Source organism: Saimiri boliviensis, chromosome 5 (assembly GCF_048565385.1).
Source record: "Saimiri boliviensis isolate mSaiBol1 chromosome 5, mSaiBol1.pri, whole genome shotgun sequence".
In the NCBI taxonomy this organism is placed as follows: Eukaryota; Metazoa; Chordata; class Mammalia; order Primates; family Cebidae; genus Saimiri; species Saimiri boliviensis.
Genome location: NC_133453.1, coordinates 3609891 through 3635624, shown reverse-complemented (window position 1 = coordinate 3635624; position 25734 = coordinate 3609891). Strand labels below are relative to the sequence as shown.

Genomic DNA, 25734 nt, shown 5'->3' with positions numbered 1-25734 from the left:
GAGAGGCACAGCCAGAGTCTGCTTGCACTTCTGCCCCTCTGTGTGCCCCCTCCCTCAGAGGGCGACTGCTCCCTCCACGCCTCCTTCCCCAGGTCACATTCACCGACATTGGACTCACAGCACGGGACAGCGAGGGGGCCACGGCCCTGCATTTTGCAGCCCGAGGTGGCCACACGCCCATTGTAGACCGACTTCTGCTGATGGGCACCCCTGTCCTGAGAGACTCCTGGGGTGGGACCCCCCTCCACGACGCAGCAGAGAACGGGCAGATGGAGGTAAGGTGGACGTGATGGAGACAGGGTGAGCAGTCACAAGTGCCAGCCATGCCCAGTGCTGTGTCACTGACCCTCACAGCACCTCTGTAGGAGCAATGACCCCCCTTTTACAGATGGGTAAACTGAGGCTCGGAGTGGCAAAGTCACTTGGCCAAGGTCAAGAGCCCGGGGTCAAGTGGCAAGATCCAAGCTCTGTGCTCTCGTCCTACTCGCCACCCTCCTTCCTTCGCACAGTAACTCCCTGCTGTCTGGTCAGAGTTTGGTCTTGGTGACAGGATAGCCCTTGGGGACAGTTGGTCTTAGTGGCAGTCTTCTCAGGACAGCCCTTGGGGACGGACCCGCTGCCGTGAGCCGCCTGCAAGCAGAGCTGTGCCAGGCATGTGATGCCAGCCCTTTTGCTATTATCCAGAGAAATCTTGGGGGCTCGCAGGGCCCAGGCTCAAGAACAGGACATGCAGAAGCGGTGTTCGAATGTTCAGCATCAGAACCACACTCAGCCTTGGAGGGTGGGTGCAGCCATAGGCCGTTGGCCCTGCACAGGTGCCCACGCGATGTCGACCTCATCTAAAGGCAAGGCCCCCTCTCAGGGAACACACACAGTTCACTGCTCCCCAGTCCCATCCAGTCCCGAGCAGTGTCGCGTCCACTCACCTCCATGAAGCCTCCTGGTTCCCCGTGTTCTTCCAGAGCCTCCCTGGCTCGGGTGCGCAGTCTGGAGCCAGGACACGCGAGCTCCAGGCCTCCGCGAGGCTACCCTGGGGGGATTGTAAGTGGAAGTCCAGACAGCTGCTCCCAGCTGAAGCCCAAGGTCTTCCTGGGGCCCCGGGTCACCCAGTCTCAGCGGTGCCACTGAAACAGTCACGCAGGGCGCAGCAGCAGAGCCATCGGGAGCGGAGCCTTTGGCGGAATGCGGAGGAAACCCAGTCCCTGCTCCCAGCAGCGCTCACCAACCCCCTCCCCGCCCCTCCGCTCAGCTCTGCACAGCTCACACCCCAGCTGTGTCCCCAGTCTCTGTCCCCCACCTAGGTAGATACATGAAGCGGTGGGAGAGGGGGTGAACCGCAGGCCTGGGAGGCGTGTCTCCAACAGGTAGCTGGTGGCAGGAGGAGCTCTGCTCCAGCTGAGTGGCTCAGGCGGGCCCCCAGGAGACCTGGGCTCAGAAGGGGGTAAGTGGCCCCAGGCCAGTGGCTTTTGAACTTCTTTAAAGCAGCAAAATCTTCTTTCAAATGAAATATTCGATAGGAGCCCCAGAAGCTTAATAACCAGCCGAGTCCCCAGGCTCTTCACCTTCCCTCTGTGAAAAAGAAAATCACTCAACCTCAAAGCAGAGACTTCTTCCCTTTTAAATTTCTTACTGTGGGTGTCAAAACACACAACAGCGTGTCATCACCATTTGCAACCTCAAATTCCTAGCCATGCCTGGCTAATTTTTTTTTTTTAAACTCTGTGGAGATGGGAGTCTCACTGTGCTGCCCAGGCAGGCCTCAAGCTTCTGGGTTCAAGCAGTCTTCCCAGCTCAGCCTCCCAAAGTGCTGGGATTACAGGCGTGAGCCACTGCGCCCAGCTTTTTTTTGTTGTTTGCTTGTTTGTTTTTGAGACAGAGTCTTGCTCTGTCACGCAGGCTGGGGTGCAGTGGCATGATCTAGGCTCACTGCAACCTCCGCCTCCCGGGTTCAAGGGATTCTCCTGCCTCAGCCTCCCAAGTAGCTGGGACTACAGGCACAGTCCACCACGCCTAGCTATTTTTTTTTTTTTTTATCTTTGTTTGAGACTGGGTTTCACTGTGTTAGCCAGGATGGTCTTGATCTCCTGAGCTTGTGATCCACCCGCCCCAGGCTCCCAAAGTGCTAGGATTACAGGCATGAGCCACGATGCCCAGCCCTGATTATTCTTTAAAATTTTTAAATTGTGATTTTAAAATACATAACATAAAATTTACCATCTTAGATATTTTCGAGTGTATAGTTCAGCAGCATTGAGTCTGTTCACGTCGCTGTGCAGGCGAATCTCCATAACTTTTTCATTTTGCAGAACTAAGACTCTGTGGCCATTAAACAGCAATTCTCCATCTCCCTTTTCTCCTAGCCCCTGGCAACCAACATTCTATGTTCTGTTTTTTATGAACTTGATGACTTAGGATACCTCATATAAGTGGAATTGTACAATATTATCCGTTTGTCTCTGGCTTAGTTCACTCAGCATAATATCCTCAAGGTCCACCCGTATTGTAATGTGTCAGAATTTCCTTCCTTTTATGGCTAAATAATATTCTATTGTATGTGTATATCACGTTTTCTTTCTCAGTTTATCTGTTAATTGACATTTGGGTTCTTCTGCCTTTTGACTGTAGTGAATGATGCTACTATGAACATGGGTGTGCGAGTATCTCTGAGATCCAGCCTTCAAATCTTTTGGCTGTGTATATCCAGCAGTAGAATACCCGAATCTACCCTGATTCGTTTAAAATGTTACACCAACCTTGCATTCCTGGAATAAGTTCAACATGACATATTATTTCTTTTAAATGTAACCGAATTCAATTTGCTAACATTTTGTTAAGGATTTTTGGCCTCAATTCTTGAGTAAAATTGGCAGGAATGTCCTTTTTTCGTTCGAGCCTTGCTAGATTTTGGTATCAAAATATGCCAAGAATTAGGAGTGTTTCCTCTTTTTCTATATTTTGAGACATTTTGGTTACATTAGACTTATTTGTTTCTTTTAAGGTTTTGTGGAATTCACTAATGAAATCCTCTGGATCTGGCTGTTTCTTTGAGGGAAGGTTTTTAATTACTAATTCAATTTATTATAGAACTACTGGGGTTTTTTAAAATGTATTGGTTTTGGTAAATTATATTTTTCTAGGATTTATTTTCTAGAAATATTCTAGGAATCAATTTTATCTAAGTTATATATATTAGCATAAAGTTATTTTTAATGTCCTCGTGATCCTTTATTGCCTATATATAGTAATTTCTCCATTTTTAATTCCTGGTTATTGGTTATTTTTGTCTTTCTTTTTTGTCTCAGTCAGTCTCACTAGATGTTAGTCACTAGTTTTTCAAACAACCAGGTTTTAACTTGTTCGAGGTCCTCCAAAAAGCATTTAATTCTCTCCAATGTATGTTTTTTATTTCATTAATTTCTGCATTTATCTTTGTTACTACTTTCTTTCCTAAATTACTGAAATGGATGCCTACTTCACTTCCTTTTCAGCCTTTTTTCTTTTCTAATATATTTATTGAAGGCTATAAATTTTCCTCTAAGTACTGCTTTAGCTGTATCCCACTGTTGGCTAATTGTTCAGTTAAAAAATATTTTCTAATTCCCATTTTGATTCTTATTTGCCCTAGGGATTCCTTGGAATTATATTTCTTAATTTCTAAATAAAAGGTGTTCCTTCCAGTTATCTGTTATTAATTTCTCTCCAAATTGCACTGTGGTCAGGAAATACACTGGTGATTTCAAGCCTTTGATTTTTTGATAACTTACTTTATTGACCTGTGTCTGGTGAACTTTTATAAATATTGTATTTGTTCTTGGAAAGACTGTAAAGTCTGCTGATTATTCTCTTCATGTCTATTATGTCATTGTATTCTTCAGATCGATATAGATACATGTGTTAGTTTACTGGATTTTACATTGCTTGAGAGAAATGTGTGAACATTCCTGGCTATTGTTCTGGATTTGTCTGTGTTTCCCTGCAATCCTGTCACCATTTGTTTTATATATTTTGAACCCCATATCTAGTCTGTTTGATATAGGTACACACATGACTTTTCTATTACTTATTTGATGGTAAAGCTTGTTCATACTTCACTTTCAGCCTTCTGAATCCTTATGTTTGCCAGTACCTCTGGTTGACCACAGGCAGTCATATTTAATTTTTTCATCAGTCCGACAATCTTTATCTATTGGTGCATTTAGACCATCTACAGTCAGTATATATTTTACCCTCTTAAGTTTGAAGAGATGTGATCTGCCTGCCTGGGTTTTTCCTTATCTAAAAGTAGAAGGCACAGTTGTATCATAGTGTTAGTTCTCCGAGCTTTATTTCTAGTTCTTTGCAGGCTGGGTCTTCTGCTTCTCATTTATGGTATCTTATCTCCTTGTATTTCTGATTTTTGTTGGTGTATGCTGACATTAAATTTGAAAAATGGAGTGCAGGCATAATTGGAGGCCTTGGCAATATCTTATTTGCCTTTGGTGAGCCCAGGATCATCTTAATCCACATTCCAGGCAGGAAGTTCCCAGGACCACCTCTGTGACAGGCACCTGGGGCCTGGCTGGCATCTGGTTTCTGTTTTCTCTCAGGGTGGAGCCTTTGCCTTACATCGGGAGGTGGTCAACCAGAGGCCCACCCTTGGTGGACTTCGCACTGTTCCTGGCCTTCCTGGTCCCTTGAGGCTGCTGGAGGACAGCACATTGTATAACGATAACTGTTCTTCCGGCATCAGCCCTGTCTCAGGGCGAGAGCAGTTCTGGGTGCTGGGCTCCCCCCACCCCTCACCCCCAGGCTTTCCTTTCCTCTTGAGTTTCGCTCTCACTTCCATGTTACCTCACTGATGCTGTTGGCAAGGGACTTTTACAGTGAATCCACGTTTCACGTCCTTGGGCAGTGGCTTGGTCTGACCCACTTGGGTCTCTCCTCCCTGGCGTGGCTCCATCTGCTCACCTGCTTCTCCGCTGGGTGGCTTCTGCACACTTCCAGAGAGAGTTCAGTCTGTCGCCACTCACCCTCTGCTGACAGTCCCAGCAGCGATGTGGTCTGTCACTCTGTGGGGGGGTTCTCTTGTTCCTCCCCACGGCTCTGTTTCTGTGAGGGCTGTGCCCTCTCTCCCCAGCACTACCTGGGGCCAGGTCTGACACTTGTCCCCCTTCCTCTGCTGTGACACCCCTCATACCCCTGCAGACCCTATTAACTCCCCTCCGCCCCGTCCTGACCTTGTCTCCTGAGCAACAGCGCCTTGGGGACGCTCCACCTCCACCCACCCATACCCACCTCATCCTGGCAGACTCCTGCCATTCCTCCAGCCCAGAGCTTCCGGAGCAGTGCCTCTCCCAGGGGTTGGCTTCAGCCATCTGCCCCGGCCTCTGCAGCCTCCCAGCCCAGCCTCCCCAGCCCCAGCCTCCCAGCCCAGCCTCCCAGCCCAGCCTCCCCAGCCCCAGCCTCCCAGCCCAGCCTCCCAGCCCAGCCTCTTCAGCCCCAGCCTCCCCAGCCCAGCCTCTCAGCCCAGCCTCCCCAACTCAGCCTCCCAGCCCAGCCTCCCCAGCCCCAGCCTCCCAGCCCCAGCCTCCAGCCCAGCCTCCCAGCCCAGCCTCTCCAGCCCCAGCCTCCCCAGCCCAGCTTCTCAGCCCAGCCTCCCCAACCCAGCCTCCCAGCCCAGCCTCCCCAGCCCTAGCCGCCCAGCCCCAGCCTCCCAGCCCAACCTCCCCAGCCCCAGCCTCCCAGCCCAGCTGGCACGTCTGATTAATGCTTCCTGCTTCCTCAGCCACACCGGCCACTGGTTCAGCCCTTCTGGGCCTCCAAGAACCTTCAGGCATTATCTGGTTCAAGCCTCCCAGCAGCCCTCCAGACAGGGTTGGGCACACGCCTGATTCTGTATGATCCCATAAGCTCAAAATAGTTCTCCCCTTTTTAAATGGGGAAAAAGAAAAAGAATCACATCTCATGACACATGAAACTCATATGAAGTTAAAATGTCAGTATCCACAAATAAAGCCTCGTGGGCACCCGGCCATACTATGTGTGGCTGCTTTCGCACCATGACCAGGGTTGGGTATTTGTGCCAGAACCAGCAGCCCCCGGCCTGAGCTGCTTGCTCTCTGGAGGGCAACATGGCACTTAGGAACGCAGGCAGCGCGCAAGCAGACTCTGAGTCCAAGGCTTGGAGGCATGGGGTCATCATCCTCATGCAGCGACAAGCCCTTCCGCTCTGCGGTTCTGGTGCTGGCCTTGTGGGCCTGCAGGGCTGCCAGGGAGTGGGGCTCTTTCCATCTTTTTGTTCACCTTCTTTTGGTGGTGCCCTTCAGAGGACTCTCCAGGACAAGGCACTCAGGCTTGAGGTCAAAATCTGACCTGCTAGCTGCACAGCTGGGTGTCTTTAGGGGCAGGGGCGAGGGAGGCTGAGGGAGGTGGTGTCAGCCATAGGTCAGTGCAGCTGTCCCGACTTTACAAACAGGCCCAGTCAGCTGGCCAAGTTCTCTGACCAGCAAGTCACAGAGCCAGATGAGCTCGAGGCCACTGGACTTTGCTGCCAGGTCCCCAGCCATGCACGACAGCGTCAGGTCATGTTTACTTGTGGCATGGCACACCCGCCGTCCACATGCGCGCTGAACCTGTATTTATCTCTGTATGTGTAGAGGGTGAACACTAATGGCACCTTTTAGCAGTGAGGCACCTGCAGTCCGGAGAGAAGGCAGGTGAGATTTCCCCTAGGGTCTCACAACTTCTTTTTTTTTTTTTTTTTTTTTTGAGACAAAGTTTTGCTCTGTTGCCGAGGCTGGAGTGCAATGGTGCAACCTTGGCTCACTGCAACCTTCAGCTCCCAGGTTCAAGTGATTCTGCCTCGGCCTCCTGAGTAGCTGGGATTACAGGTACCCACACCATGCCTGGCTATTTATTTGTATTTAGTAGATACAGGGTTTCACCATGTTGGTCAGGCTGCTCTCAAATTCCTGACCCAGGTGGTCCACCCGTCTTGGCCTCCCAAAGTGCTGGGATTACAGGCGTGAGCCACTGAGCCCAGCCGGGGGTCTCACAACTTCTTTTTTTTTGAGACAGAGTTTCGCTCTTGTCGCCCAGGCTGGAGTGCAATGGCATGATCTCAGTTCACCGCAACCTCCACCTCCCAGGTTCAAGTGATTCTCCTGCCTCAGCTTCCTCAGTAGCTGGGATTACAGGCATGCACCACCACACCTGGCTAATTTTGTAATTTTAGTAGAGACAGAGTTTCTCCATGTTGGTCAGGCTGGTCTCGAACTCCGGACCTCAGGTGACCCACCTGCCTTGGCCTCCCAAATTGCTGGGATTACAGCCGTGTACCTGGCGGAGCCACTGCGCCCGGCCTCACAACTTCTTAGTTCACTTCAGTTTCACCCAAAGACGCTGAGGCCCAGCTGGTCTATCTCAGGAATGCGTTGGAGTCAGAGGCAGTTTCATGAACACAGCACTCGCCTCACTCGAGTTCGTTTTTCTGTTTCCCTGGTACCGTAAAAGAAACACAGAAATATTTACAGAATAAATACCTACAGAATAAAGTGCAGAAATCATTCTTGAAGTCCCCCGTCCCTCTCCCGTATGACTCCTTCGCCAGCCCAGATGCCCTCCAGACTCCCAGTCCTGCAGACTCCCTCCCCAGCTTCCTCCCTGCTCCTCTTCCTCCCTGTTCCCATCTCAAGAGCCCATCAGGTACAGGAAGACAGGAGGGCCCTGGCCCCAGGTTGGTGGGGTAGGAGCATGCAGTGTGGCTGGCAAAGGGGGTGAGTAGCCTTGGTCAGGCCTGAGCTGGTGCTCCGGGCACCAGGGGGGAACCTCATGGAGCCAGGAGGACGGTCCCGTGGAGAGTGGGGCTGTGGCGGGAAGTGGGGAGGCCGCAGGCCCTGAGTCGGGGAGCAAGGGGCCGGTTGCCTGTTTCTCTGAGCCTGGTTTCTTCACCTGCATTGGTCCACACCTCCAAGGGTTGCAAACACAGAAACAGGTTGTGCATTTCACGCCTGGAGCACGGCAGCTGTGAGGGGTCTGGACGGGGCGCCCTGATCCTGTCGGCTCAGCACTGCTTCATAGGCAGTACCCGGTACTGTCTGTGCCAGGACAGGGGGTGTGAGATGAGGCTCAGGGACTCCTAGGCAGGTCTCCGGAACCCCACAGCCCAGACTCAAGTCCTGCCCCTGCTGGGAAGGGCACCAGGGCAGCCTGGGGAGCGGCCTGCACAGGGCCAGCCCCATGGGCACCTGGCGAGTGTTGTGGTGGGTCACACGTGTGCCCTCCTCACTGCAGTGCTGCCAGACCCTGGTTTCCCACCATGTGGACCCCTCCCTGCGGGATGAAGATGGTTACACAGCGGCGGACCTGGCGGAGTACCACGGACACCGGGACTGTGCCCAGTACCTGCGGGAGATGGCCCAGCCGGTAAGGCTCAGGGTTCCCAGCCACCCTGGAGGCGTGGGGGTGGGCCCAGATCCCAGCCGGGGCCCCACTGCTGAACCTGCAGCATAGTCAGCTGGGAAGCTCACCGCGTCCAACTCACACACGGCACTGGGGCCAGCAACAAGGGCCTGAGGAGGACTGAGGCACCACTGGGCAGCCGGTGTCAGAGCCAGGCTGTGACAGGGGCAGGACAGGGGCCATGACATGGGTGGGGCCAGGGCTGTGACAAGGATGGGGGTTGTAACGGGCCAGAACAGAGGGCATGTGACAGGGCTGAGCCTGGGCTTGTGGCTGGAACCTGCCGTCCGCCTGCGTCACAGAGACCACACCTGTGACTGGAGAGCCAGGGTTTCTCGTGGGTGATGCATGTCAGACTGAGGAGCCCCGGAGCGGGAGCAGAGCCCCCCACAGGTAACCAGAAGGCCGCTGGCAGCCCTGCAGCAGCCAGAAGGCACCAGATGCCAGCCCCGGCTCTTGCCTCTCAGCCTGGGACCTCACAGTCTCTCATTTCCCCATTTCTAAGGACAGGGGTCTTGCCTGTCCCACCGGTCCCCAGGCCCTAGTACATGACAGGACTCAACAAATGTTTGCTGAATGAAAAATAAACAAAGGGACAGCAAAGCAGGCGGATGCATCAGACAGAAAAGCAGGCGGATGGATGGGGAGAGAACAGACAGGAGGAATGATGGGGCAGGGAGGCCAAAGGAGGGCGGGACGGGGAGCAATAAATGGGGGAGGGAGAGCGCAGGAGAGCGGAGAGAGGACAGATGGACAGAGGAGGAATGGAAAGGTGAATGGAGGAGAGTGGATGGAGGAGGGTGGATGGAGGAGGGTGGATGGAGGAGGGAGGATGGAGGAGGGAGGATGGAGGAGGCAGGATGGAGGAGGGAGGATGGAGGAGGGAGGATGGAGGAGGCAGGATGGAGGAGGGAGGATGGAGGAGGGAGGATGGAGGAGGCAGGATGGAGGAGTGTGAATGGAGGAGAGTGGATGGAGGATGTGGGTGGAGGAGGGTGGATGGAGGAAGGATGATGGAGGAGGAAGGATGGAGGAGGGTGGATGGAGGATGCGGATGGAAGAGGGAGGGTGGAGGATGTGGATGGAGGATGTGGATGAGAAGGGTTGATGATGTGGATGGAGGAGGGTGGATGGAGGATGTAGATGGAGGATGTGGATGGAGGACGTGGATGGAGGAGGGTGGACAGAGGATGTGGGTGGACGGAGGAGGGAGGGTGGATGAAGGAGGGAGAGTAAATGAAGAATGTGGATGGAGGAGGGTGGATGGAGGAGGGAAGGTGGATGGAGGATGTGAATGGAGGATGTGGATGGAGGATGTGGATGGAGGAGGGTGGACAGAGGATGTGGATGGAGAGGGTGATTGGAGGAGGGGGGATGGAGAAGGGGGGATGGAGGATGTGGATGGAGGAGGGTGCATGGAGGATGTGGATGGGGGATGTGGATGGGGAAATGAATGGAGGAGCAGGTTGGAGAGGGCGCTTTGGCATCCACAGTGGATCCTAGTCACCCTTATGCCCTCCCATCTGACCTTCCCTCTTTATTCCAGGCCCAGGGCAGTTACTAAGACAAATCCAGCTAGCCTACCTCAGTTTCTCCCATATCACTTTTATTGGACACCCCTTCAGGAAAGTTCTCTGAAGTCACCTGGCCCTTCTTTTCGGGTGAGGCCCAGAAGGTGACCTCACCCTCCACCACCCATCCCGGTCCCCCCAAGGGGTTGCTGTGCCTCCTCTCATGCGTCCCCTCAGAGCATCCAGGACCACCTGAGGCAGAGCCCCAGTTTCCTTCCCAGCCCCCAGGGCCTGCTGGATACTTGCCGCCACAGGGCCTCTGTTCCCACCAATGGAAACCCACACCAGGCCCGCTGCGCTGTGCAGGCAGCTCCGGTGGCCTCCGGAGAGCGCGGCTCTGCCCTGGTTTTGTCCTGGGGCAGCAGTTTCAGAAACTAGAATTCAGTCACTGCTGGAAGTCGTGTCTTTACTAAATGGTGTCTGTTTTTCTGGCTTTGCTTGAGAAGGTGGTGGAACTCCACTGGCTTCCACTGCAGAGGACGGTGGCTCCGTGGCCCGCAGCTGCCTGGGTCTCCCCACAGCTCCTTGAAGGCCGCTGGGTCTGCCTTGGCCTTTTCTGGGCCCCTCCCTGCACTTCCTGCCTGAATGGCAGCTGAGATTAGGAGGTGGAGAGGGCAGCCGTTCGGCCAGTGTTCCAGGCTCCACAAGCCCCTGGCACAAGGGAACAGCCCCACCCGGCCTCCCGGGAGCCCCTGATGCTGTTCCCACCCCAGCCATGCTGGGGTCCCTGCGTGGGCTTTCTGTCCAAGCTGCTCCTCCGTCTTCCGTCCCCAGACCCCATGGTGGTGGAGGATGGGTGGTGTCAGGCTCGCCACCTCCTTCCTATCCACAGTCCCCTCCTGCCCACACCTGGGTACCCCCTGCCCAACGCACAGAAACCCAGCCCTGGGGCTTGCCCGGCTCCTCAGTGTGCAGCTTCAGGAGCTGCTTTCGGAGCTCAGGATCGGGACTGGAGCCTGTCTCTGTCTTCTCCCTCTGGGAGGGTCTGGAGACAGCAGGGGTTGCTTGTCTTTCCCCACGGGAGTTGTCCCCACTCCAGGCCTCCGAGGGAGGGCAGGCTGTCAGCTGCGGGCCGGGGGAGGCCATGTGCCTGCTGCAATATTGATGGGAACGCAATCCACAGGGGCCTCGTGCACCGGCCACCCCCGTGCTGGCCTCAGAAGAGGTGGTGAAATCCATCATCTTCCCGTGACAGCACAGCCTTTATCTGCCCCCAGGGGACTCGTGAGTTTCAAGAGCAACAGCAGCTGGAGGAGCAAGGCTGGGCAGTAGTGCTGAGACCTGACCCGTGGAGGTGCCGGCTTCGTGTCAGATCTGTGGCGCCGGCTCGGGTGGCCTCCGGAGAGCGCGGCTCTGCCCTGCTTTTGTCCTGGTGCAGCAGTTTCAGGAACTAGAATTCAGTCACTGCTGGAAGTCATGTTTGGGAGCTCAGGGTCGGGGGACGGGAGCCCGTCTCTGTCTTCTCCCTCTGGGAGGGTCTGGTGACAGCAGGGGGTGCTCGTCTCTCCCCATGGGAGCTGTCCCCCTCCAGGCCGCCGAGAGTGGGCAGGCTGTCAGCTGCTGCCCCCCAGCTCAGAGTCTGCTCAGGGCACTCAGGAAGGCCAGCCCTGCCCCTCCCTGGGCCTTGGGGACTCTGCACAATGAAGGCTGGAACCATGAAGACCAGGGAAGGGCAGGGGCTGCCCTCAAGGGAGGCCCCCTCCCCTCTGCTGGCCGAGCAGCTGGGCTCCTGGCTGTAGGGCCCTCAGTGCCCTGTCTGGGCGGGGACGGCACACAGAACCCTCCATGCTTAGGGAGTGGAGCCTCCAGCAAACCCCCATAGTGTCCAGGGCTGTCCCTCTCACAGTGTTCCTTGGCATGGGGCACTGGCAAGTTCTGGGCATCTCTGAACCCCAATATTCTCACCCATAAGAAAGACAGGGTCTCTCGCTCTGTTGTTCAGTCTGGAGTGCAGTGGCACAATCTCAGCTCACTGCAGCCTCAGCCTTCCAGGCTAAAGTGATCCTCCCACCCTGACCTCCCAAGTAGCTGGGACTACAGGTGTGTGCCACCACGCCTGGCTAGTTTTTGTATTTTTTTTAGAGACGGGCTTTGGCCATGTTGGCAAGGCTGGTCTTGAACTTCTGGGCTCAAGTGATTCTCCCACCGCTGCCTCCCAAAGTGCTGGGATTACAGGTGTGAGCCACTTGTAATCAAGGCGGAGAAGCTCCTTGAGCACCCGGTGAAGTACCTGTTCTGGTGGGCTCTTGGGACAGATGTGCTGGAGTCCAGAAAGGCACTAAGACGTCTTTATTTTAGATATGGGGAAACTGAGGCCCAGAGAAGGTGAGAGGCTTCCTGGGCACTCTCCTCTCCCTGGAAAGTGTGGCACCCACCCGGCCAGTAATGGAATCTCAGCCATGGCAACTAGTGTCCGGCAGCCATTCATGGGCAGTGATTCTCTCTGGCCGGGTGGTGTTACAGGCCTGTGACCTGGCTTGCACGATGCTCTCCATGTATAATGCATGAAGCCTCTTCCAGGCTCCAATCTCACCAAAAACCAGGGACAGGGACAGCAGGCTGGGCCGTGGGGCCACATGACTGCCAACCTCAGGGCAAATGTCCAACGCTGGGATTGGGGGCAGCAGTGCACATCTGTTAGGACCCCAAGGGGCAGGATCCTGACACCTGTGCCTCCAAACGCCAGCGGCTCCATTGTGGCCAGGGCCTTCCTTGTTAAAACTCAGAGACCATCCTAATACCAATGGTGGCAGCAGCGCCAAGGTCTGAATGCCACCGTCACGCAGGCCCCTTCCCGGTGCTCTCCATAATTCCTCGTCTGATTTACAGTGAAGAAATGGAGGCTCAGGGGGTGGTGTCACAGTGCTTCTCGTTGGTGAGGAATGGAGCAGGGCTGGGCCACAGGGACCTCGAGGGGTGGCCTGAGGTCCCCAGGCCACAGGTGCTGTGCTGGGGCCAGAGTCCGATAGTCCCCTGAGCCCCAGACTAACTTCCACCTCTTGTCTTCCCCAGCATAAGGAGCTGCTGCCATCCAGCTAACCCCCTCACTCTGCCAGGGGTGACCCCTCCCCATTGACAGCAGATTCGCTCTCAGGGCAGGGGCTGAGGGCTCCCAGGGGCAGGGAGGAGGCAAAAGGCAGCATCCCGCTCCTGGCCCTGTCCCTGGATAGGCAGGGGACAGTATGGAGCCACTCCAGGCAGGGCTCAGTATTCCTCTTTGTGACACCATGTGTCCAGCTTTTCTGGCCGTGTCTGATCTGGTGTCTGACTCTGCCCTGCTTGATGCCAGCCTCTCACTATGTCTTGAACGTGGAGGAAGACACCAGACTCCTGGGTCCGAGACAGAGGACCTTCTTCAGCACGGCAGGGAGCACGTGGCATGTTCTGTGGCATCCCTTGCCCCTGAGCCCAGGTGGTACAAGTTGGGTCCCGATGGCAGCTGTGCCGCATAGATTGGTGTCTCTACTGAGGACCGCTGAGTCTGGGGAACACCTTGTTCCTTAGCAGAGAGCAAGCCTGCTCCTGGTCCCTCTGTCACTCCCTGCACACACCCCAGAGAAGCAGCCCAGAAAGGAACAGCCAGGCTGTGTGTTCTTGGTCTTTCCCCAGAGGCCAGCCTCTGTGACCAAGGAAGCAGTGGTTGAAGGCACTGGAGCAAAGACTGACGTCTCCAGTGAACTCTCATCCCGGCTCTTCAGCAGCCCTTTGCCCTCTCTGAGCTTCAGTCTCCCTGTCTGTGCCCCAGGAGCTATACTGTGGGTGGGACTGGGGGTGCCTCTGGGTGGCCTCTTGTCTCATGGGGTCCAGGGATCTCAGGCCCCCCTTCCATCTCCCCGAGCATTCCCTCCCCTGGCCCCTGCTCCATGGAGAGTTAACAGTGCTGTGGTAAAGGATCCTGCCACCCAGCCCAAGCCCGCCCGGCCACCGGACACCTGGGCCTTCAAATATTAATGTGGCACCTCCCACTCCTGGGGGCAGCAGCCTCAGCAGCCCCCGGCATCCCCGAACGGCTGCGTTCCCTGCGCTCTGCAGTTCGCTTCTGAGGGCCTCCGGGACTGGGGGCCGGGCAGTTGTTCCCCAGCCGACCGTGCACAGCGTTTCTGGACTGTGGGCACAGATTCCTGGAAGGAGCGAGGTGCGTGGAGGCCGGGCAGACGGGCCTTCGGGCTGCGTTTCCTCCCCTGTGGCCCCATGAGGTGAGGGTCCTGGAGGGCAGGTGGCTGAGGGGCCACCCAGCATCCTTGCCTGGAGGTGGCCTTATTCATGAGGAAGGGAGGCTTGGGGGGGTTGAAGGTTCAGTGCGGCATGAAAATGGGGGCTCCGCGCTCAGAAAGGGGAACGAATTTGAAGGCAGAGACAGCTGTGCATTTGAGCAAGCTGCAGCCTGAGTCCCTCCCACTCGCACGACAGGCCCTAGGCCCAGGCCACAAGTCCGGAATCGTGGCCGATTTGAGTCCTCTGCTCTGCCCAGGACTCTGACTAGCACTGATGTGGGAGCCCTGACAGCCACATCTGGCTTCCAATGCCCATTGGAGGGCAGAGTGGGGGAGGTGCCCAGAGGGATTGTGGCATGTGGCCTTGCTGGCTGGGGACAAGGGCTGCCCATGCCCTCGGCTGATGGGCACATCGGGGACCCTTATCCTAGTCCACTGCCCTCCCCTCTCCTCACCAGGACGCTCACGGGGCGATCAACCCCCAAGACACTGATGGGCCCTGTGTCAGGGCTGAAGTTCCAGGCAGACCGCAGCACAGGAGTCGGGGATGGGGTGTGCAGGAGAGTGGACACGTGTGTGTGTGGAGGAGGGAGCATGGACACGTGTGTGTGCAAGAGTGAACACGTGTGTGCAGGTGTATGAACACGTGTGTGCAGGAGGGAGAGTGGACACGCGTGTGTGCAGGAGGGAGAGTGGACACGTGTGTGTGCAGGAAGGAGAGTGGACACACGTGTGTGCAGGAGGGAGAGTGGACACGCGTGTGTGTGCAGGGGGGAGAGTGGACATGTGTGTGTGCAGGAGGGAGAGTGGACACGCGTGTGTGTGCAGGAGGGAGAGTGGACATGCATGTGTGTGCAGGAGGGAGAGTGGATGTGTGTGTGCAGGAGGGAGAGTGGGTACGCGTGTGTGTGCAGGGGGGAGAGTGGACACACGTGTGTGCAGGAGGGAGAGTGGACACACGTGTGTGCAGGAGGGAGAGTGGACACACGTGTGTCTGCAGGAGGGAGAGTGGACACGTGTGTGTGCAGGAGGGAGAGTGGGCACACGTGTGTGTGCAGGAGGGAGAGTGGACACGGGTGTGTGTGCAGGAGGGAGTGAACACACATGTGTGTGCACATGTGCATGCATCTTTGTGAGGCCACAGGGCACTGAGCAGAGCTGGAAACCAGCTCATAAGCCAGTGCCCAGAGCCCCAGAGCTCAGCTGCCTCCAGAGGGAGCCTGGAAGCTCAGCTTGGAGATGGGGGTGGCCCACCCAACAGAGGTGGCAGCGGGTGGGGAAGCAAGGTGGGGTGCCAGTAAGTGACGGCACTCAGGCGGGAGATGGCCCTGGGGCAGACCCTTGATCGAGGACCTGACCCTCCCCTGCCACCTCCTAACCTGTCCCAACCCTTCTCAGATGCACAGGCTCCCCAAGGCTCGCCCACTGGGTGCCCCTGCTAGGTGAGCAGGGAAGAGCCCACAGGGGCCCCCTACTAACCAAGTCCATCCACCCACAGGTGCCCCTGCTGATGACGCCGCCACCGCCGCCATTCCCCCCACCTCCACTGTTGGCCACGCACTCCCTAGAGGATGGAAGAAGAGGAGGCCTGGGGCCTGGGCACCCTGCCCGTGAGTGCACAGCCCCACGTGGGCAGCCGGGGCAGGGGCTTGGGAGGGGGTGCCACTGGCCCCCCCTCGGGATCCGGGATCTGGAAGTCTGCAGGCAGCCGGGCACCGGGTCACCCCCCCCTCCCAGTTGCTTCTGGGTTTCCTTAATTGTCTTCGTCGCTTTGTAAAGGTGAGGATTAGCATTTTCCGTGGTAGGCACTTAGAGTCACAGCAACTTGTCCAGGGCTAAAGGCGAGGAGGCGGGCTGGTTGGGCCCAGGCCCCTCGCGGATGGGCTGCTGTCCCGAGATCCCAGCATGCCTTGCATGCACGGGCTAGTGGGGCAGGGGACGGTCCTCATACTGCAGGCCACCACCATTAGGGGACTGTGACCAGTGTTGCTCAGAATGGAATGGAGTGGAACAGCCCAAAAACATCAGCAGGTGCCACAGTAGTGAGGGCGAGCTTCCAACACAGGCCCCGCCGCGGCTGTGCTCACATGTGGGCGCATGTGTATCTGTTCTGTGTGATTGTGTGTATGTGAGTGTGTCTGTGTGTAATTGTGTCTGTGTTAGTGATTGTGTCTGTGTGTGTCTGTGTTCTGTGTTTCTGTGATTGTGTGTGACTATATCTATGATTGTTTATGTGTATATGATTGTGTCTGTGTGTCCATGATTGTGTCTGCATGTGTCTGTGTGTCTGATTGTGTATATGTTATTGTGTCTGTGTGTATGTTTGTGTCTGTGTATGGTGTCTGTATGTATGTGTGATTGTGTCTGTATGTGTGTTATATCTGTGTATCTGTGTGGTTGTGTTTGTGTCTGTTTTGTGTATGTTTCTGTGATTGTGTCTGTGATTGTATCTGTGTGATTGCGCCTTTGTGTGATTGTGCCTGTGTGTGGTTTCGTGATTGTGTGTGTCTGTGTGCGATTGTGTCTGTGTGTGTATGTGTGATTGTGTCTGGGACTGTGTGATTGTGTTTGTGACTGTGTGTGATGGTGTCTGTGTGGGACTGTGTGATTGTGTTTGTGAATGTGTGTGATTGTGTCTGTGTGGGACTGTCTGTGTCTGTGTGATTCTGTATGTGTATGTTTGTATGTGATTGTGTCTGTGTGGGACTGTGTGTATGTGATTGTGCCTGTGTGTGTGATTGTGTTTGTGACTGTATGTGTGTGTGATTGTGTCGGTGTGTGTCTGCCTGGCTGTGATGCAGATGTGTTCTTCACTCAAGGTTGACACTGAAGTGTGCATTGGCATCAGGGCAGGGAGCGTTGCGGGCAGCTCTGGGTCCTGCAGAGCTGCGTTAGGAGCCCGTGACCTCCAGGCCTCAAGCCCTTCCCAGCTTCTCTCCTGCTGCACGAGGGGCTGTGAGATGGCCCGGGGTGTGCCTCAGACTCTCCCATCTACCAGGCTTGGGCTGGCCCCAGTGACTCCAGTGAAGCCCCCCGAGGCCTTCTGATGCAGGGTGGGCTGGAGTCTCAGCTGGTTCAGGAGGCTGGTTCTGCCCCCAGGCCTGGATCCCTGAGGCTCTGCGTCTCTGCTCCCCAGCCCTTGCCCTTTCTGCAACTCCCCCTTCTTCTCGGCAGCTGCGTCCCTCTGCCCCGCCTGGCCTGGCCATCCTGACCAGCCTCTTCCCAGAGAGCAGATGAGCAGCCCAGCCCCTCCGAGGATCACTACCAATGCCACGACCCACCCCGCGGTGCGTCCCCAACCCCTGCGTCCCTGTCTCCCAGGGCCCCCGGCCAGCCTCCATCCCCATCCTCTTGGGGGGCCCAGGGAAGCCCCCCAGCACAGCCAGCCCTTTCCCTGAAGGGTGGACTCCAGGCTGCCTGCATCACTCCGCTGCTCTCAACCACACCCTGAGTTCTGAGGAGCAGGAGAGTCAGGGCGATGGCAGCTGTTCCTCCACCACAGAAACACGGGGACCCTCCTCTGCCATCCCAGAGGGCTGCAGTGTCCCCCCTCTCCCCGACCTCTGAGCTCAGGGGTGCTCTGTGCCCACTTGGAGTGCGGAGATCGCGGCAGCCATCCACGGGCAGGGGCCCACCGCCACTCTCCCCCTCCTCAAGACTTTGGCCAGCCTGGACCAACGGATGGGTCCTGCTCCCCCAACACCCTTTCCTGGGCACCAGGCCCTCAGAAACCCAGCCCAGCCTTTCCCTGAGAGACTCCTGCGGATTCTCAACCACAGATGTTCTGTGGGAGTCCGGACAGTGCCGCATGGCACTGCCCCTCCTGGAGAGCTGACGCGTGCCCAGCACACTGAAGCCTCTGATGAGTGCTGCAGCACAGGACTGGCTCCCAGACCTCATCCATGTAGCTGTGCCCAGAGCAAGTTTGCCCAGGGACACACAGCATCTGCTGGCCTTGTATCGGAGGCGGGGAGGGGTCTCTGGTTTCATTTCTCTGCCAACAATCCCCTCACACACCCCGCCCCTGCCCCCACCTCAGGTCCCTCCCCTCGGAGGCCTCACTCTTAAGCTGGAGATGAGGGGGTGGGGTGCTGTCCATGGCTCCCACTGTCCCTCCTCTCCGAGCGCCCCGTTAGCGCGCCCTGGGCTGAGCCAACCCTCTAGGCCCTCTCTAGATCTTCCCCCCACTCGGGGTCTGGGTCCTCTCCAGGCCTGTGTGACCCACCCCCGTCTGCACAGGGGACCGAGATGGCGCTGGCAGGGGATGCCCCAGATGGCCTGGCCTCACTGCAGCTAGACGGGCTGCCCTCAGGTGACATCGATGGGCTGGTGCCCACTCGGGATGAGCGTGGCCGGCCCATCCCCGAGTGGAAGCGGCAGGTAATGGTGCGGAAGCTGCAGGCGCGCCTGGGCGCAGAGAGTGCCGCGGAGTCCCAGGTACGCCCTGGGTTGGGGCGAGGCCTTTTCCAGGCAGGGAGAAGTGGAAGTCAGGGTACCCAGAGCCCAGACCTGAATCCAAGACCCAGGGGCCCCGCTCCTCTGTGGCCTTGGCTGTTGCTTCCACCGGAGGATGAGGTGAACCAGACCAGAGGACTCTGAGCAGAGCCGCGTCCCCTGCTCCGGAGGCATGGGTCCCACGCAGCCTTCCACTTGGCCACTTGGCGGATTTGTGGCACATGCCTGCCTGTGCCAAGTGCTGTTCTAGGCAGTGAAGGGCACGCCCTGCCCTCCCGGGCACAGCGTCTAGCAGGGAAGACGGTGGTTCATGGGCAGGTGCTGGCAGGTGTGTGGGCGATTCCCACTGCTGTGGAGAAAGCAAAGCATTTAGGGGGCTATGATATATGGGTGCTTAGGGGACCCCTCCGGGGATGTAGCCTTGAGCAGGGGCCAGAAGGAAGAGAGGGGGAGCCCTGTGGGAATTTGGGGCAAGCACCGCCTAGGCAGAGGGAACAGCCAGTGCGACGTCCTGAGGCCTGGCTGACCTAGGGAGGGACAGGAGGGGGCACCCGGGCGAGGAGTGGGTGCCTGAGGTTGGAGAGGAGCCTGGCTGGTATGACTGCACCTCTGTGAGGCTGTGAGGAGCCACCGAGAGTCTGAGCAGAGAAGGGCTGTGGTTTGGATTTAACAGGCTCGCTGGCTGCTGTGCAGACAGTTCAGGAATCGTACCCTCAGAGGCCTACGATTCTGTCAGAACAGTGAGTTCTGCACCCCGTGGTCTAGCACTACGCTGTCCAGCACAGTCATGTAGCCACCTGCGGCCATTTACATGAATTAAAATGTAAGAAAAGTAAAAGTCCTGCCCCCCGGTCGCACCAGCCGCCTGTCATTTCTATAGCCACAGGTGGCTCCTGGCTGCTGGAATACAGCCCGTCTCCATCGTCGCAGGACTGTGGGACAGCCCTGTCGTCTGAGGGCCCAGCCTGTCCTTGCTTGTTGGGCTGGGAGCCACAGGGCCTGAGGGCCGCAGGGTTCAGAGCAGAGCAAGACTGGAGCTGAGCAGGTCGGAGGGTCTGCCCTAGCTGGGAAGCCCCTTGAAGTCTTATCTTGGGGCAAGACCAGAGGCTCTGCCGAGATGCTGAGAACTCAGGGACTTGGAGGCTGGGCGGGCTGCTGGCAGGGAGGCAGGCTGATGGTGGGTGGGTGGACTGATGGCGGGCGGGGGGAGACCGATGATGGGTGAGTGGACTGATGGCAGGTGGGGTGGACTGATGGCGGGGCAGGGGGCTGATGGCGGGTGGGAGGTGCTGATGGTGGGTGGGGGTGCTGATGGCAGGTGGGCGGACTGATGGCAGATGGGGGGCTGATGGCGGGTGAGGGGTGCTGATGGCAGGTGGGCGGGCTGATGGGTGGGGGGTGCTGATGATGGGTAGGTGGGCTGATGGCGGGCAGGGTGGACTGATGGTGGGTGGGGGTGCTGATGGCGGGAGCGCAGGCTAAGGGGCTCAAGATATGGGCTTGGGCACAGCCTGGCAAAGGCTGGGAGTCCCTGTTGGGCCCTGGGGATGGACACAGTGTGGCACAGCAGATGCTTATTGGGCGGCAGGGATGGATGAGGTGGCAGGAATAGAGTGGCTGAGCTCCATATTTGGTTGGAAGGGGCAGGGAGGGCCCTGACCATGAAACCTGGAGCAGATGTGGGGAGGTTAGGAAGAGTGCAGAGGAGGCAGGGCAGGGGCACCTCCACCCTTTGAGAGGAAACCAGCCTTCCCTGAGCCTCCAGCTGTGGACTAGGGCCAGCCACCCCGGGAGCTGGTGTCCAGCAGCCCTGGCCCTGCTCACCCTGCCCTTCCTGTGCCCAGGATGATGGTGGCATCTCCGGCCCTGTGGAGCAAGCGTCCTGGAGGTACTCGCAGACCCACCAGGCCATCCTGGGCCCCTTTGGGGAACTACTGACCGAGGACGACCTGGTCTACCTGGAGAAGCAGATCGCGGACCTGCAGCTTCGGCGCCGCTGTCAGGAGTATGAGAGTGAGCTGGGCCGGCTGGCGGCTGAGCTGCAGGCCCTGCTGCCCGAGCCCCTGGTCAGCATCACGGTCAACAGCCACTTCCTGCCCCGGGCGCCCGGACTGGAGGCCGAGGAGGCCCCCACCCTGTCGGCTGAGTCCACGTGCTCTGCGGAGGCCTCAGAGGTGGCCCCTGGGGGGCAGCCCCTGCCCTTCTGGTGCAGCCACATCTCCCGCCTGGTGCGCAGCCTGTCCCTGCTGTTGAAGGGCGTGCACGGGCTAGTGCAGGGGGATGAGAAGCCAGCCACTCGGCCGCTGCGGGACGCCTGCAGGGAGGCCTCGGCCAGCCCCCCTTGGAGCGAGGCCCAGCGCCAGATCCAGGAGTCGGGGGTGTCCGTGCGGACGCTGCGGGGCAACTTCGAGTCGGCCTCCAGCCCACTCTGTGGCTTCAACCCTGGCCCCTGCGAGCCGGGAGCCCAGCCCAGGCAGGGCCTGAGTGGCTGCTGGAAAGCCCCGCCGAAGCCCCGCGGTGTCCCAGCTTCGGGGCAGCCCAGGCCTGGCGACACGGAGGAGGCCAGCGACTCCGGCGTCAGCTGCGAGGAGGTGCCGTCGGAGGTGGGTGCCGCGGCCGGCCCGGACCCGGCCAGCCTGCGCAAGGAGCGCATCGTCGTGCTCTTCCTCAGCCACTGGAGGAGGTCAGCCTACACGCCGGCCCTCAAGACCGCGGCCTGCAGGACCCTAGGAGCCCGCCACACAGGGTCTCGGGGCCGGGAGGCCACCAGGAGCCCTGGGCCACCTTCTCTGCCCAGCCCGGGCCCCCGGCTGGGCCACCTGTGGCAGCAGCGCAGCACCATCACCCACCTGCTGGGCAGCTGGAAGGCCATCATGGCTCACGTGCCCGCCCGGCAGCTGCGGCGGCTGAGCCGGCGGCCCCGTGGGGCCCTGTCCCCCGAGCAGTTCCTGCCCCACGTGGACGGGGCTCCCGTGCCCTACAGCAGCCTCTCGCTGGACCTCTTCATGCTGGGCTACTTCCAGCTCCTGGAGTGCGACCTGCCAGCTGAGGAGCGCAAGGCGCGCCACCTGCTCTGCTTCGAAGTCTTCGAGCACCTGGGCACCCACGGCTGGGAGGCTGTGCGCACCTTCCACAAGGCCGTGACCGATGAGGTGGCCGCTGGCCGTCGGGCCTGGACTGACGGCTTCGAGGACATCAAAGCCCGCTTCTTCGGCTCCAGCCAGGGTCCCGCCTGGGACTCGGAGCCTGGCCGGAAGTCAGGACTGACACCGCTTGGGCCCCTGCCGCACGCTGCTGTCCCCGGCAGCGGCCCCAAGCCCATGTTACAGCGGCTGGGGACCCGCTCCCAGCGGGGCAGCTTCAACAGCGAGGACGTCTGTGGCTACATCGACCGGAGCTTTGCCTTCTGGAAGGAGAAGGAAGCTGAGATGTTCAACTTTGGAGAGTGACCCAGCGGGCAGCCTGCTTTTCAGAACGTGGTTTGGGGTGACTGGGGGTTTCTCTTTCCTTTTCCTTGCTTACTCCCTTGGGGGCCGGGTGAGCCGGGCAAAGCTGCTGGACGCTCAGTGAGTGCACAGCGGCCTCCAGTCCTGCTGGTTATCACAGGCTGCAGGACTCTTCTGTTGCCTGCTTCTCCTCCGAGCCGGGACTCAGACTCCTTCTCATCACTGCCTCCAGGAAGCCCCTTGGTAGCCCCTGAAGTTAGGTGACAGCCCACCCCAGCCCAGGGCACCTCTGCTGGGCCGGTCCCCGGGACCTGGGATGCTATCTGTTTCCCACTTGTCCTTCCCCAGTGCCACCAGTTACCTGGCCGTCCTATCCCTCAGTTTCTCTGGTGCTGGTGGCCTCAGCCACATCTACCTTCCACATGAGCCTGAGGTGGGCCCAGGCCCTGGTCCTGCCCATTTCTCCTGCTAACCTTGGGCCACACCTCCCACGGACAGATTCCATGGGCAGGAGGCCTTCCTGCCAGACTGTCCCTGCTGGTCACACACCTACACCCACCAGGCCAGGTGCTCCGGAGGCCCAGCTCCCTCAAAGGAAGGCTCCCCATGGGGCCCCTGTCTTCCAGCTGACTGCCCCGGCCTGGTCGTGGGCCCCCGCAAGGCCAGAGAGCAGGGGCATGGGAGTAGCAGTGGTCAGGAGGCCTCCAGGCAGGGTGGCCAGCGCCCACTCTCAAAGGCTGCTGCAACAGAGGAGAATGCCACCAGGGATGGCCACCAGCCAGACTTCGGTGGAGTGTGGCTACTTCGTGGGTGTCACCCACAGCGCATCTCTCCTCCACAGTGGCCTGGGTGCTGGCGGGAGGGACACAGGGAAATGGATTCCACCCTCGGGGGCTCTGGGTGCTGCAGAGTATCCCTTAATGGGTGCTGGGCATGGTTGGCACAGGGTGTGGCTTGTCCACAGCTCCTGATGTCAGCCAGGAGGATGGATCATCACCGAGGCTCTGGGGTGAGGAGGGCTGGGCCCAAGCCCACAGCAACTTTGGGGGCAGGGCTCTGCAGCTGTGAGATGGCCCAGCAGGCAGGGGCAGGGAGGGGAGGCTTCAGGTTCCCTGGGACAGAGGAGGGTGCAGTCAGGGACAAGCTTGTCAGGGGTCCCCACCTCGCTCCCAGGGGACTGTCCGGGCAGAGCATGGAGGGCAGCGGGCAAGCTGGTGGATGGAAGAGAGAGACTCTTACGGCTGACTGGGGCCCATGGGGAGGGAGGCTCAAGAAGATGGAAAATTGAGAGGGGTGGTACTGGCCGTTGGGGCCAGCGGGGCCGGGAAGGGAACTAGCACTGGCCCAGCCCCAGGCCCGTGGCTTTTCCCCAGGGCCTGCTCTGTAGCCAGCCCCCTCCGGTTTCCTCCACTGCTGAGGACCCTGCCGCAGAGCTGAAGCTGAACATGTGTTGGCTAAATAAAGATTCCCGTTCCTAGCCCACCCCTCTCTTGTGCTTGTTGTTCAGCCACCCATGAGAGCCGCCTGTGCCGAGAGCCCAGTACGAAGACCTGAACCCTCATCTCAGCTCTGCTGAAACACCAAGGCCACGTTCTTGGTCCCTCTTAACCTCTGGTTTCGCATCTGCAGTATGGGGCGCACGCGGACCTCGCTCTCCCGGGGTTGCAGTGAGGGAGGACGGAGGTTCCCCCGGGGAGGGGCCTCTGTGCTGGGGACCAGTGTGGTCTCAGACACTCACCGGCGTGCAGCTGGCATTTCACAGACCTTCTCTTCTTTCTTCTCTTTCTCTTTCTCTTCCTTTCTTTGCTTCCTTTTTGCTCTTTCTCTGCCTCTCTTTCTTTTGTTTCTTCTCCCTGCTTCCCTCCCTCCCTTCCTTTCTTTCTTCCTTTCCTTTTCTCCTTTCTTTTCTTTCTTTCACAGGATCTGGCTCTGTTGCCCAGGCTGGAAGGCAGTGGTGCAATCATCTCAGCTCACTGCAACTTCTGCCTCCTGGGCTCAAGTGATCCTCCCACCTCAACCTCCCAAGTAGCTGGAACTACAGGCATCAGCCACCACACCAGGCTAATTTTTTGGTATTTTTTGTAGGGTCCAGCTCTTGCTACGTTGCCCAGGCTGGTCTTGAACTCCTGGGTTCAAGAAATCTGCCTACCTCTGCCTCTCAGAGCGCTGGGATTACAGGTGTTTCAGAGTTGTTTGTAATGAGCAGGGTGCTGGGAACAGCCAGGAGCTTCCTGAACGCTGCTGCTCAGTCAGTGGGGCCCTGGCTCTGGGCCACAACATGCACCCAGTGGAGAACAGACGAGGGCGGCTCCACGCAGTGCAGCCACTGCTCAGGGCTGGCAGAGGGCATGGGGCAGCGGGTGGGTCTAGGGAGAGCCCTTGGCTGGGGGTGTCAGGTTTGGGTGTTCTGGTGTCTCCTGGAGTCCCCTCTGGCACCCCTCGAGGGGAAGTTGTTCTGAGTGCCCTGGCAGAGGAGGGGGCTGGAGGTAGGGGCAGCAGGCCTCAGGTCACCCCTGGCCAAGGGTGCTCAAGAGAGAGCACTGGGCACGGAGTTGGCCCTCCTGGCTCGAGGTGTCCCTGCCCACCCGCTGTGATCTTGGACAAGTACTCCACAACCTCTGGGCCTCAGTTTCCCAGCTGAGGAGCTGGATCAAGGCCAGCAGTGGGCACACACATCAGGGGTCCCAGGAGGGCCTGGGGTGGGCTTCCAGGTGAGGGCTGAGGTGTGGCTCAGATCCAGGCTGGGTCCCTGGAGTGCCGCTGCGGTGCTCTGGAGTGCCCTGTAAATGACCTTCTGCATCATTTAGGTGGGTCTGGAAAGCTGGAGTTTTAAGACATTCTTGGCGATCCTGGTGCCCAGCAGCTGGAATCCCTGGCTCAGCAGCAGCTCACCTGTGGGGAGCATGTGTCCCCGGAGCAGGTAGGCACTGGCCCCTACAATGCCACACTCAGCGGTAGGGCCCGTTTGGTGCCTATAAATCTGTTGTCCAATTGACAAAAAACTCACTGAGGACCAGAGACCTTACCCGTAGCACCGTGGAGACACCGACATCAGCAAGGTGGCCACAGGCTAAGCAAAGGCACAAAGGCGCAAAGCCCAGGAGCCTCCTGATGAGTCAAAAACATCCAGGAGAAAGGGAGCCCTGTGTCCCCAGTCCACAGATGAGGGTAGGATGGAGATGTGGAGTAACAGCGACCCTCGACCCTCGCCAAGGGCAGCGCGGAAACCCAGCTTCTCCCCCGCGGCTGGGTCCATGTGCAGAGAGGCGGGCTCCCTGATGTCGGTGCGCCGGCTTAATGCAAAGCCCAGCTCTTATTAAAAATTTAATCTCTCAAGGCCATTTAAAAGAAGAAATGAACGAAGCTGCCATGGAGGCCAGCCTGCACGAAGGCCCCCAGCAACGCCTGCCTCTGGGTGGCCACAGCATGCAGCCCCGTTCCACCAGAATAGAATGAAGCTGCAGACACCCCTTCTGAGCCGGCAGACGACGCCACGGCTTCATCGCCGCTGCTGGCCTTGTTTCAGGGAAGCAGCCGCCACGTTGGGAGCGGCTCTGCAGAGGGACCTGTGGGCGGAACCGGTTCTCCAGCCCAGAGCCCGCAGACCCT

At 58.3% G+C, this 25734-nt stretch overlaps 1 protein-coding gene and 1 pseudogene across 1 annotated transcript in view; both read left to right on the top strand.

Annotated features, from left to right (window-relative positions):
- The window catches only part of ESPNL (espin like), a 32366-nt gene extending 9974 nt beyond the window's left edge, over nucleotides 1-22392 (top strand). Inside the window, exons 4-9 of the mRNA XM_039469758.2 lie at nucleotides 93-275; nucleotides 8272-8403; nucleotides 15723-15834; nucleotides 17399-17511; nucleotides 18464-18661; nucleotides 20524-22392. Of these exons, the coding sequence (XP_039325692.2) occupies nucleotides 93-275; nucleotides 8272-8403; nucleotides 15723-15834; nucleotides 17399-17511; nucleotides 18464-18661; nucleotides 20524-22128 (2343 nt within the window). The 3' untranslated portion in view covers nucleotides 22129-22392. The remainder of the gene's footprint in view (nucleotides 1-92; nucleotides 276-8271; nucleotides 8404-15722; nucleotides 15835-17398; nucleotides 17512-18463; nucleotides 18662-20523) is intronic.
- On the top strand, nucleotides 22389-23595 carry LOC141584511 (uncharacterized; annotated as a pseudogene).
- The last annotated feature ends 2139 nt before the right edge of the window (nucleotides 23596-25734 follow it).